The sequence below is a fragment of the Spermophilus citellus genome (genome assembly GCF_964194105.1).
Source record: "Spermophilus citellus genome assembly, chromosome: 12".
Lineage (NCBI taxonomy): Eukaryota > Metazoa > Chordata > Mammalia > Rodentia > Sciuridae > Spermophilus > Spermophilus citellus.
This window is the reverse complement of record NC_138198.1, coordinates 105,852,446-105,865,776: the sequence shown is the minus strand read 5'-3', so window position 1 is coordinate 105,865,776 and position 13,331 is coordinate 105,852,446. Positions and strand designations below refer to the sequence as shown.

Sequence of the window (13,331 nt, the reverse complement as noted above, 5' to 3'; positions counted from 1 at the left end):
TCCAGGGCTTTGTGACAGCCACCCCTGCCCGGGGAAAATCCTCTCATTCCTCTTCCATTGCCTTGGCCTCTAAACTGGAGGGGAGGGGGGAGGGAGAGGGAGTGGGGCTCAGGTCTGGGAGGTCCTGGGTGCCCTGGGGATGAAAGGGCTGGGATGGCCTGCAGTGAGTGTGTCCAAGCCGGCAGATTAGATTACAGAGGCAGACAGAAGTAATGATTAACTTTTCCAGTCCTCGCGGCTCCAGGCCCTCGCTGTGTTGTTTTTCCCTCTAAGTACAGTGCAGCCCTGGCCTGGCAGGCCCTGGTCTTGGGTTGTAAAAAAGGAGGAAAGAGGGCTGGGAGGGAGGAGGGAGCAGGGAGCGAGGAGGGAGCCCGCCCGAGAGGGAGGCTTTTCCATCAGATCCTGCATTGGAATTTATTGGCCGGAATGCAGTAAATATTCAACATGCCATCCCATCCACCAGTTTTCATAATTGTTGTGGAACAAGGGGAGGGGGGGAGGGGAGGGATGAAAAGGACTTTTGTTTCTCACTGTATTTTTCCATGTCTTAGGATGGTTTTCCTACCCTCTTGAATTAAGTTGGAACTGTGTGGGGGATGGGGAGGGGGCAGGGCAGCGCCTGCGTTAGGATCCTGGGACACCTTTCAGGGACTGGAGTGTAGCTGGGGCTTTATTAAAATAAGGCCCAAGGCAGAAGGAGCTTGGCTTTTGCACACTCACAGCCCCTGGACCTGCAAAAGCAGACAAGCAAATGGTCCTGTTCCTCCGGGGATTTTGTCCTTTTGGAAAATTAGCTTATTTTGCATCCATTTGTATTAAGATTTCATTGAGAAATTGAGCTGCAGCCTATAGAGCAATGGTCAGTAAAAAGCAGAAACGGAGGAGCCCTGTGGTTTGCAAGGAAGTCTTTTGTTTGCTTCTTTGTGTGTAGGTTCCTGCTCCCCATTTGGGGATCCAGGTCTGCAGTTTGGGGAAATCTCCAAAGGTGGCAGGTGGGTGAGCCAAGTCAGAGATTTGGCTTGGATGTCCCTCTTGGACACAGATGGACTTTCTGTTGCATGTGATCCCACCTAGGCGACCTGGGTCATTTCCAAGGAGAGAAGGCAGGTGAGCAGGTAACGCCCCACAGGTCTGGGGGCTCTGTGTGTGCAAGTGTGTGAAACTCCCTTCTGAAGGGAGCTGCCCAATTATTTGGGGGGAGCTTGGTGATGGATCCTGAGGGGGAAGAGCCCTGAAATCGAATGAGAAGAAATCAAGACAGAATGCAACTTAAACAACAGTCAGAGAGGCCCATTTACTGTAAATATTATGAATGGAGTTGGCTGGGTTGGGAGTCCCCACCCTTCCTCTGAGGCCTCTCTCAGAGCTAGGCAGAGCTGGCCTCTCCAAAGGCAGTGGCTGCAGGCAGCCGGGTACATGCTATAATTTGCATGGCTGAACATGCAGGGCCACAGGAAGCCGCGTCAGCCTGACTGGCGAGACAGACAGGAGCTTTTGATTTGTGTGGTTCCTCCTCTGCCCTGTGCTACCCTCAATTATATTCTCTGATGTCCAGATAGTGCTCTCAGGAGGAACCCCTGGGCTGGGGGCTTCCGACTTGGATGCATGGGACTTGGGTGGGACCAGTGTGGGGAGTGTGGGTGTATATTTTAACTCTGGCGATTGATTATTCACCATGGTCTGTTTGTACGGGGCACACTCACTAATCTGTCTTCTATAACAGCAGGAAGTGCAAAGTGTGTAAGCTCAGGAGACTTTGCAGGAGGTGGTGAGGGGTGAGACCTGGGCAAACTTGGAAGTATGGTGATGGCAGGGAGCCCTGGGGCTTACCTTTTCCTGAGGGCAGTGAGTGAGGAGACAGGAAAAGAACTCAAGTTTGTAACTCTTTGAAGTTCAAGAAATAAGGAAAACAAAAATAGTTGGTTTAGAGATGGACAGGGCAAAACTATTGTTGCAAATTAAATGCAAAAATGTGTCCTGTTCCTTAAAGTGATTTTCTTACTCTCTAGAAGGTAGTGAAAATGCAGAGCCAGTGTTGCTTGATACTGATAAATCACACTTGTGAGTCACAGAGGTCAACCCCAAAATCATTGGGGCTGGAGGGGGGCCATTTTGCTCCAATTCCTTTCATATTAAGGATGGATCAAACCCAGAGGGCAAGGTCACAGAGCAACTTGCTGGCCAAGAAGCACTTTTATTCCCCACTTTTTGCTGCCGGGATACTGGACCCCATACCCAGATTTTTCCCTGGAGTGTTTGGAGAGGAACATTGGGAATGGTGGCTTTAGTGGCCTGAAGTGGCTTCCTACCCAAGGTTCACACTGAGCGAAATCCTGAGCTTAAATCCCAGCTCTGTTCCTTGGCAAGTAACTTGTGCTTCATTTCTTCTTTGAAAGAATGGTGAGCTGGGCTGGGGATATGGCTCGGTGATGGAGGCTCACCTAGCCTCGCTTTTGATCCTCAGCAAACCCCACCCCCCACCACCAAAGGAAAAAAAAAGAAGAAAAAAAACCCACTAAGATAATACTGTGCAATCTTGAGGGGCTATTTTGAGCCACTTGGAGTAAGACCTGCGCAGAGTAAATGCTTATTGAGTATCAGCATTGGCCCGACTGTTCCCTATCTGGGTTTGAGTGGGAACAAAGGGGACAGTTTATCATCAGCCTTTTCCCAGCAGTTGGAGATGGGTCCCAAGAGCTTGGACCAGTGTGTGTGGAGCACTCACCCTGATGTGGGCTGGCCCCCGGCCAGTTTTATATCAGATTGTCACAATAACCTTATTGGGCCGGGAGCTCCCATTAGAGGATGAAGTTAAGTCACCTACTGAGGTTCGTAGCAGGTGGATTTGACACAAGCCTGGTTATTTTACTTTATAAGCTTGTCAGCTCATCTTTGGAATGTGCCATGGCTGGGAATCCCTGAGTGTAGGGACTCAGCTGATTGGATCCAGGGACCCCAGAGAGCACCCTGCCTTTAAAGGAGACTTCATGGCACCCCCTGCCCACCCCGCAACCCAGCCACCTCAGTGCAGATGATGCAAAACACCGACTTTCTTAGTTCACTTTCTTCACCAGCCAGACGAGGGGAAGGAGCATGGGGTGGTGGTGATGGGTTGGGGCCTCCTTCTCTCAGTAACAGAGTTAACCCAACATATAATCTCGGCAGATTCCAGCTGTCCCAAGCCCAAAGACTTCATTCAGTTGACATATTGGCTTTAGTTTTTGGTCCTTTGCCTCTTGGAATGGCCTTCTAAGAGGGTCCTTGTGGCAATGGTTTGGGGGTAAGACTAGACTGGGTGACTTGGTGCCAGGGCCCCTTTTATGTATCTCAGTCCTTGTCCCTGAAGTGGTTGGGGTGAGTTCATAACAGCCGGCTTCCTGACAGGGTGAGGAGCAGGGCTGTGGTGCTGTTAACCTTTGAGATGTCTGATGCAGAGGGGAGGACGGGATGGGATGGGCAGCTGTTGGTGGCGCCTGAGTCCTGAAGAGGGAGGCTCCTGGACCTGCCTTGGTCAAGGCGTGGTGATGTTTGCCTTCTGGGGTTGCCAGGTGTGAGCCTTGTGTCTACATTTCTGCCCTTGGTTTGTCCCTGAGTAGCATGGAGAAGCCCCTGGGAGGCCGAGTGTCTGCCCAGGTCCCTTCCTGCTTGGCGACTCCTTCCTTGGCCTCTGCTCTGCCTCTGACCTCATGGTCAATTTCCCAAACTGGAGACCAGAAATGGTTGACCTTTCTGCCTCCCTTTACTTCTTCCTCATTACCTTGCACCTTCAAATGAGATCTTTGGAAAGGGGAAAATTCCTCACTTAAAATGTGGCCTTTGAGGTTTGGTCACCCTGTGCCACTGAGATGCAGGGTGTGAGAGTCCTGTAGTTACCAAAATCCTAGAAGGAGCCAGGCATTCCCTGGGAAGTGGGCTTTCTTACGCAAGTGCAGGCCTGGCCCTTTCCTTAAAGGGAAGAGTTTTTGCATTAAGGAAAAAAAAAAAAAAAAAAACGAGGAAGGGGAGGGGAAACACCTCAATGGAATTTTAGGCAGATTCAGCATTTTTCTGGTGTTGCTCCAAAACTTCCCCCAACTGTAATAAAAAAAGAAAAAATTGTGAGCAGGCATCTGATCAGTGAGCTTTTTACAACACAGCTTTTCTTTTGGATGCTTTAAAATGAACACATACAGTTTTAAAACAAGCCCCTGTACAGTTTTCTGGGGAGGGGAAGAAGTTGAAAATACCGGAAAAGGTCATAAAGCTGGGGAGATTAACGAGGGGCTGGCTCTTGCCTTGGGAGGCGAAGCGGCTGCGGAGAGGACACGAGGCCAGGGTTGGGCTTCCAAGGCTCGTCTTCCTTAGTCTTTGTGATGACCGTGACCTCTTAGGCCCTGTCAAGGTCCTGGGAAGCCCCAGGAGCCAAGTGTCTAGCCTGACCTTTGTCGGGGAGACTCTTGTGGGCTGTGGGCCCAATTCAGGGAACTGGTCTATGAAGATGATGCCGGGTGATTCCCAGAAATGAGTCCAAAAGCTGGGGAATTCAGGGCAGAGGGGGAGGGGATGTCTGCCCTGGCAGGGTGGGGTGGAGTGCCAGGTCCCCAGAAGGTATGATGTAAGCCTGAGGGTATGTGCCTTCCCTGAATGAATGGGTTTGCTGGAGAGCAAACTTGTGCTCAGAAATGCTGTGGGCAGAAGGGCCTAGAGCTTCCCTCTTGCGGGGGGTGGGAGTCTGCTGGAGGACAGTGAGGGGACAAGGAGGAAGGGAAGAGCAAGCAACGGTCTCCCTGCAGCAGGTTAGTGCACCAAGCCAATTTTCAGGAGCCTTGTTCCCATCCAGGGACACCCACATGCTGCCGTTCATCCTGGTTGGGCCATTAACCTTAACAGAAAAAGGCCTTTTCCAGGGGACGTCTGGAGCAAAGTGCTGGGTAGACTGGCCTCACAGATGAAAGAGAAACCTGGGCACGCTTCCCCTCCCCCTTCCCCCCCCCTGCGGCCTCAGGCCCCAGCCTCGCCCAGCTTCCTCTGCCCCCAGAAGCCTGCCTGGCAGAGGGGCCCCAGCCCTTGTCCTTGTCGACTTCGCCCTGGTATGGGGGGGGCAACTCGATCCTGGGCCCCTGCCCCACCCCTCACCCCCTTCTCTTTGCTGGCCCAGGCCAGATTTCGGGGGTGGGTGCAGGCGCAGGAAACAAAGCACCCTGAGACTCCTCAGGGTCTCCTGGACCTAGCCCTGCTCCCCTTCCTGGCTGCGTTCGCCTGGAGTCCGGGTGGGATGAGCCAGTGTTTCAAAACACCCTCTCCCCAAAGGGACCTTCCGTGCCTCCAAAGGAGGCTTCACCTTCCGGGCGGGCTTGCGTGCCAGCAGCATTCTTCTTTCCGTGGATGTTTTGGGTCTTTGGTGCAGCCTTCCTCCCGTTCACAGATTGCCAGCACTCACGCGTTTATTAGCAGTTGATGGATACTTTGCAGAAACTAGTTCATGTCTGATGAGTCACCTTCTGCCCAGAACCCTTGTCCCTCTCCTTTTCCCATATGTTCCAGTGTGTATGTGTGTGTGTATGCACTCACAAAACACACTCACACCCGTGCACTCAAGCACACAGTCTCACACACACACGGACTGTATAGATACATGGCAGTGGGTGGGTGGGGAGCAGTGACAGCCCCATTTCGTGGTGGTGGTTTTCCGTGGGGTGGGGTGGAGAAAGGCAGGAGCCCTCAGCTTCCCCTTTTTATGTAGCCATCTGGGCAGGCACCAGGAAGGTCATTTGGGGAGTCCGTAGGGCACAGCCACTCAGGGTGTGTGTTTATGGCTGCCTCAATGAGTTGTACTGTGCACATTTGTACAGACTTACTCACGGGACACCGCCGTCCAAGACTGGCTGCTGCTTAAAAAAAAAAAAAGGCATGGGGCTGAGTGGCTCCCAGGTCCTGACTTGCCTGCAGAGTCGGAGTGGATTGGTGTGCCGAGCTGCCCTGGGTTTCCCAGCCTACCGGGGTGGCAGGACACAGGTCCTGGTCCTTGTCCACTTCCTGCCCTGGATGGGACAGCCCCCATTATGGCTCTCTGAGCCCAGCTGCTCAGAAACACAAAGGCCACAGCAGGCCCCTCTCACTCACACTCGGCCCCTATCTTTGGGGCCCCCTAACCTCCAGCTCTGGGCCTGCTTTTTCCTCTCATGCCCCCACCTCCCTTTGCCTTTCTCCATTTTTGTTAACAAATACAAGACTTCTGGTCTCCACCCTGCCACCACAAACCACAGCGTTCCTGCAGCCTGGCTGGGCTGGGGGTTTATGGCCCCAGACTGAGGCCTGCCCAGTGCTGGCTTGAGCTGAAGGAGGCAGCGGGATGCCAGCGTGGGGGGGGTCCTTTCCCTGCATATGACTCCCCACTTTGAAGTCCTCGGAGCTTCTGCTTAGGAAGTCGCCTCACCAGCCTCACCCCAGGCTCTTAGGCTGCTCTTAGGCAGAGCCCAGGGGAGGCCAGCCAGGGTGGGCTTGCAGAGAAGGGCGCCCGGAGGAACCTGGGCATCTCAGTTGCAGGCCGGGTCAACCTGGGAAGGCAGAGGGGGCACCTGGAGGAGTGCCAGCAGAGAGGAGGCACTTCAAAGATGGTCACATTCATTTTAGAATCTCCTAACAGGGCTAGAGGAGGCCTTGTTAAGGTAGTCTGGGTTCACACCCATTGTCCCTTGTGATTGGCTTTTTTTTTTTTTAAACCTTTGTTACCTTGCTGCTAACATACTGAGAGCAGTTTTCCTATTGAGAAGATAGATGTTTGGGGCTGGGATTGTGGCTCAGTGGTAGAGCGCTTGCCCTGCATGTGTATGGCACTGGGTTCGATCCTCAGCACCACATAAAAGTAAATAAATAAAATACAGATATTGTGTCCAACTACAACTAAAACAAATTTAAAAAAAAAAAGATTTTTTTTTCTCCCCAAACCACCCTCATTTTTATTTTACTAGATTGGCGTCTTTTATGACCAATGAGAGGTGGTGACGAGCACAGAGATGGTAGAGTAAGTGGTCCTAGGGACTGGGCTTGACCTAGCCATCTGGATTCCAGTTTGCTCTTACGAGAGAAAGGGGTCTGGCTGGAGGAGCGACCTTCGAGGTTCCATCCTGTTGAAAGATAATTCTAGGCCATCTCAGGTCTTTTCTAGCACAGAAAGTGAGGGCAGTGTTACCAAGGGTTCCCTGGCCTCTGGGCAGTGCCAGGGTGCAGATGTGGCCAGGTGGGCACAGGTGATGGTGTCCTGGTTTCCTGACAGCACGGGGAAGTGGAGGGAGTGAGCGCCCCAGTGAGTCACGCGCTGAAGGAAGGCAGGGCTCTTTCCCTGCTGGGTCAGGATGTCTGCTCCGTCTAGTTAGGAGGACTGGGATCGGTGGAGTTTATGTTTGTTTTTAGTAGGACAGGTGTGGCTGGCAGGACACCCCTGTTGCAGAGAGTCCAGGACCATAGCACCCTCCTCCTGTCTTGTACTGAGAGACAAACTAGTTATGGGTGTCTGTCTGTCTGTCTTGATTCTAGGAGGAAAAGGAAACAGCCAGCCAATCTCCATCCCCACCAACCGTGTCCGCTATTTTGTTTTGCAGATTCCCAACTTCTTCTGGAGCCTGGGGATCGGTCACACTGGTGCGTGGTGGCATACTGGGAGGAGAAGACGAGAGTGGGGAGGCTCTACTGTGTCCAGGAGCCTTCCCTGGATATCTTCTATGATCTACCTCAGGGGAATGGCTTTTGCCTTGGACAGCTCAATTCGGACAACAAGAGTCAGCTGGTGCAGAAGGTGCGGAGCAAGATCGGCTGCGGCATCCAGCTGACTCGGGAAGTGGACGGTGTGTGGGTGTACAACCGCAGCAGTTACCCCATCTTCATCAAGTCCGCCACACTGGACAACCCAGACTCCAGGACGCTGCTGGTGCACAAGGTGTTCCCCGGATTCTCCATCAAGGCTTTCGATTACGAGAAGGCGTACAGCCTGCAGCGGCCCAACGACCACGAGTTCATGCAGCAGCCGTGGACGGGCTTCACCGTGCAGATCAGCTTCGTGAAGGGCTGGGGCCAGTGCTACACCCGCCAGTTCATCAGCAGCTGCCCGTGCTGGCTAGAGGTCATCTTCAACAGCCGGTAGCCGCTGGGGAGAGGACAGAGGTGGAGGTGGGGAGAGGACGAGCGGGAGCCGGGCAGGCCACCATTCAAAACTACTTTGCTGCTAATCTTTTCCTCCCGAGTGCTTGCTCTTCATGCAAACTCTTTGGTCGTTTCTTTTTGTTGTTCTTGTTGGTTTTTTTTCTTTTTTGTTGTTGTTCTTGTCGATCTTGTCTGTGTTCTCTTTTGTTTTGTTCTTTGAGAAATAGCTTATGAAAAGAATTGTTGGGTTTTTTTTTTTTTTTGGAGGGGGTGGGTGTGGCTGGCAGGACATCCTTATGGGAAGAGGGGAAGTGAAAGTCAGAGTCCCGCCAAACACAGCGTATGAATGGGGGGTGCCCCTCCACTTTTGGATCAGCATTTCATTTGTCGTGAGTGTGTGCATTTGTGTGAGTGTGTGTGCACGTGTGCGTGCGTGCCTATGTGTGCATGAATGCGTGTGAACAGATGAGGAGTGAGTCCTCCGTGAGTTCCTTATGGATGTCCCCGGTGGAGACGTTTGCGGTTTCAAGCTGTGTGTGTCTCATGCCCTTTGGACATGCTCAGTGGGACAGAGGCTCTACCTGGCCAGGCTGGGGGCAGAGGCCCAGCAGCTGCCAGAAGCGAGGTTCTGCCCAGCCTGGGAAGCCCCCTCCCCTCCTCCCTCTTTTAGGACACGGGCCTATCCACAGGCTTCTGAGAAGCCAGCCTGCTAGAGGCTGAACCAGAACCAATTGCTTTCACCTTGTCCCACTCCCCTCCGCCAGCCTGCTGCCACTGTAACATCTGTCTGTTTGGCCATCTGCTCCTGGCTCTCTCTGAGATGGGCTTCCTGAGGGCTGCTGGGGCAGTACTGCTCACCTGGGGCCCTTTGGGGCCCTCCGGCCTCTCCCCCTGCCCTGGTTCCATCAGGTTTCTCCCAGGCTTCAAGGCCAGCTCAGCTCACCCCTCCCCTCCCTAGCTTTGTGTTGAGCTCTGCTCTTAGGCCAGCACCGGGGAGGGACCTGCTCCTGGCCCCCTTCCCTCCAAGAAGGATCTGGTCCATCCTAACCCAAGGTACCACCCTAGCTGACACCTAACCTCCTCTCATTCTTCTACAACTCATACGCTCGTATGATACTTTGACACTGTTCTTAGCTCAATGAGCATGTTTAGACTTTAACATAAGCTATTTTTCTAACTACAAAGGTTTAAATGAACAAGAGAAGCATTCTCATTGGAAATTTAGCATTGTAGTGCTTTGAGAGAGAAAGGACTCCTGGAAAAAAGAAACCTGAGATTTATTAAAGAAAAAAAATGTATTTTATGTTATATATAAATATATTATTACTTGTAAATACAAAGACGTTTTATAAGCATCATTATTTATGTATTGTGCAATGTGTATAAACAAGAAAAATAAAGAAAAGATGCACTTTGCTTTAATATAAATGCAAATAACAAATGCCAAATTAAAAACGATAAACACAAGATTGGTGTTTTTTCTATGGGTGTTATCACCTAGCTGAATGTTTTTCTAAAGGAGTTTATGTTCCATTAAACAATTTTTAAAATGTATGTTTGATTCTATGTCCTCTAGCTCCTTTTTTTTTCTGCTTGAGGGGAGGGAGGAGGAGTGTTTATGCTCAGTCAAGTTGATGGGGGGAGGGGGATGTCTGAGAGGTATCTGGCTCCTCCCTGATGCCAGAGAGATCTTCAGTGACCCAGACACCCTCCTCTTATTAGGCTGTGACACGGGGCAAAGCTCGCCCTGTGTCCTTAATTTGTAAGGGGAGACAAACTAAAGGAGCCCTGTGATCTCTCAGGGCCTATGGAATTGAGAAAGAGGGATGTCACGGGAAAGGGGTGGTTGAGTCGGGGATGGATGAGTACAGCCCGAGGACCAGGGCCCCCTGGATTCTGGCTGACTCCTCACTTGACTTTAAATCCTGAGCCTGCTGCACCTTTCCCAGAGGAGGGGGGTTTTGCCAGATAGGTGTCTCAACCACGCGGCCTGCGCAATGGTTTCATTAATGAGGTTCTAGGCATAAAGTTAGCTAGATGAGATGGAAATAAAACACACAGACTCAGTTACCTTATTTCTATTGCTAGGTCCAAGACGGCTCCCCTCTCTGGTTCCCTCCTCTAACCGCCCAGCAGGGCAGCAAGGATTACTCAGGGCTAGCAGGAGAGAGAGAGAGTGAACACGCCTGGGAGTAGCCTTTTATTGGGGAACAAGAGATTCAGGGGAGAATTCCATCCAATGAAGGTTGAGGGGGGCTGCATTCCAAGGTCAGGGTCAGTGATTGGGTCCCCGGGGTCAGTGGTCAGGCACACCCCCACACGGATGGGCTCTCTCATCAGGAAAGGGCCGGGAAAGCTCCGACACAGCCAAAGCGCCTCAGACCCTTAACGGGAGCCACCCAATCATGTGTCAGAATGGCTTCCCACAGGTGTCCTGCCGCTGAGACCTTGGAGGGGTGATGAGGGGTTGAGGGACTAGGGTCACAGAAGCTAGGCCGCCTTCTAGGTAACGCACCAGGCATTCTGAGTTCAAGTCCAATCTACATCTCCCTCTCTGCTTGAACTTCAGTGGCACGTCACTAGTCCCTTCACTGAGCCCAGCCTTAGGGGGCCCTTGCTTGTCCAGGTGCCCCCTTGGTACTGTTCCTGCACAACCTGGGATTTCTGCCATTTGATCTGAGCTGTGCTTCAGATCCAGGGAATCTCATACCAGAAATGGGTCAACAGAAGGCTCTGCAGGTGTCCATGTCAGGGGATCTTGAACCCTAGGGGAAGGAAGGAGTCCCTTTGAAGTAGGGATGAAGATGTCAGATACCAGCAGCATAGTGGTGCACACCTGTAATCTCAGCGGCTCAGGAGGCTGAGGCAGGAGGATCGCAAGTTCAAAGCCAGCCTCAGGAACTGACACCCTGTCTCAAAAAGGCTGGAGATGTGGCCCAATGGTTCAATCCCTGGTATGAAACAACAACAACAACAAAAACAGATACCATAAACCAGAACAGTTCCAAAACCCTTTCTGGAAGGCCAGTGTAGAGCTGCCAACTTTTTGTTTTGCCAAATAGTGATACAAAGCGCTATAACCTACTGCCACCATGGTTTCATTCAAGGGAATTATAATACAATTGTGTAGCAAGAAATATGAATGTGTTGATTTATGCTCCAGACCAAAGGCCAAATGGCCATTTGGGCCAGCTTATTCACATGAGATGATGAGGAACTCACTACCTCTCAAAGCAGCTTTTTGTCCGTTGAACTGGAACTGCCTCCATGTATTCCAGCTCCATAACCCAGTGTCAGTATAAAATCTCCTCTCTGGAAAACACCCAAGGAAGGTTCTAATGAACTCCAGGGTGGTAGTGGTGGGGAAGGAGGGGGATGAAAGGTCAACCTCAGGGAGCTGTACGAAGCCCTTGCAGTTTGCACTGACTTGCATTGGCATGCCAGAAAGTTCTCCAATGATAATAGTTACCACGTCCCCCTCGGTTCCAGCATGAAGTAACCATTTGGGAGAATCACCATTTGATCCTTTCTCAAAAATGGAGGTTTTGCAGCATTAAAAGAGAATAAAATCATGGCATTCGCAGGTAAATGGAGTTGGAGAACATCATGCTAAGCGAAAGAAGCCAATCTCAAGAAACCAGGGGCCTGGGCTGGGGATGTGGCTCAAGTGGTAGCACACTCGCCTGGCATGCATGTGGCCCGGGTTCGATCCTCAGCACCACATACAAATAAAGATGTTGTGTCTGCCAAAATCTAAAAAATAAATATTAAAAAATTCTCTCTCTCACTCTCTCTTTAAAAAAAAAAGAAAAGAAATGAAACCAGGGGCCTAATGTTTTCTCTGATAATCTATATGGGGAGGCACGGGATAAGTGGAGGAACTTTGGATGAGGCAAAGGAGAGCAGGGAGGGGGCAAAAGGGTAGGAAAGACGGTGGAATGAGACAGACGTTATTCTAGGTACATGTATGATTGCATGAATGGTGTGACCCTACTTCATGCACAATCAGGAAGTGAAAAATTCTGCTCCATTTGTGTACAATGAATCAAAGAGCTTTTTCCTATCATGTATAACAGACTAGAATTAATAAATGAATAAATGTTGGAGGTTTTGAAAGGCCAAATGACTTCCCCGAAGTCACACAATCAGGAAGGAAGTGGTAAGAGATCAGGAACGCCCTCCAGCACCAGTGTCTGGTGGAATCCCTGTGACCCTCATGGTAGGACCTTGTAATCCGGAGAAGGCAGGTGCCTCTTCCACCAGCTCCACCACTAGAGCAGGGTCTCTCGATTTGGGAGGAACAAACTGTGGGCTCCAGAAGGAGGCTTGAATTGGGGTGTGGGCATTTGGATGCTGATGGGGTGACTGACTCTGGGTGGGTGGGGACAGAGGAATGCTCAGGAGAAGTCTGGCATTTGCTGGAAGCCAACAGTTTTCTTGCCAGAGAGGCCATCTGCTAAGTTATCTCCTGAGAGCCCTCCATGTTCCCAAGACTGTGGTGACCTTTGTGTCCAGCATCCCCCAAGGGCATGGTCTGGGTCTGTGCTGCCCCTGAGGGAGGGAGATGCAGAATCCTCAATGGTAAGTATCCTAGTCAGATTTCATCGCCTCTATGCTATCTAACCCCTCTGAAGAGGTCAAGGTCAAGGGGTCTCTGACTCTGTTTATACATTTTCCTGAACAAGTACTGGTTTGGAAGGACCAAGCTGAGCTGAGTGTTGGCAACAGAAGCACACTCCATTTGTGTGTATGCTTGTACGCACCGAGAGCCTTCCCCTTGTCCCGTCCTGCATGCAGGGATGACCCTACCTGACCACCCTACACAGCCCAGTGGCTGGAGTTATACCCCAAACCAAGAAGTCTGTTAAGCCCCAGACTCGGCCCACAAAGGAGGCTGGTGGCAGCCTGTGTTCCCCATGCCACATTGCAAAGAAGGCACAACTGGCCGTGTCCGCTGCAGGTGTGCAGGGTGCAGATGTGGGGGAGCCAGATAAGAAACAGCATGTGGCTCACTGACACGGTTTTGGAGAAAAAGTCAACCTGAGTTTGGGTGCTCCCTTGGACAAGCCACTTAACTTCTTTCTCTGAACCTCAATTTCTGAAACAAAATGGGCATTATAGCTGCTCCAGGGGACTGAGATGGGAATTATTGAGCAAATACTTGTGAAGAGCAGGCATGTGATAATGGGTGGAAACGGGATTGCTAGTAGCTG

At 51.3% G+C, this 13,331-nt stretch overlaps 1 protein-coding gene across 2 annotated transcripts in view; it reads left to right on the top strand.

Moving 5' to 3' along the window:
- The window catches only part of SMAD7 (SMAD family member 7), a 28,918-nt gene extending 19,246 nt beyond the window's left edge, over positions 1-9,672 (top strand). For both annotated transcript variants that reach the window (XM_081262943.1, XM_081262942.1), the window contains exon 4: positions 7,581-9,672. In XM_081262943.1, the coding sequence (XP_081119069.1) occupies positions 7,581-8,119 (539 nt within the window). In that variant the 3' untranslated portion in view covers positions 8,120-9,672. The remainder of the gene's footprint in view (positions 1-7,580) is intronic.
- The last annotated feature ends 3,659 nt before the right edge of the window (positions 9,673-13,331 follow it).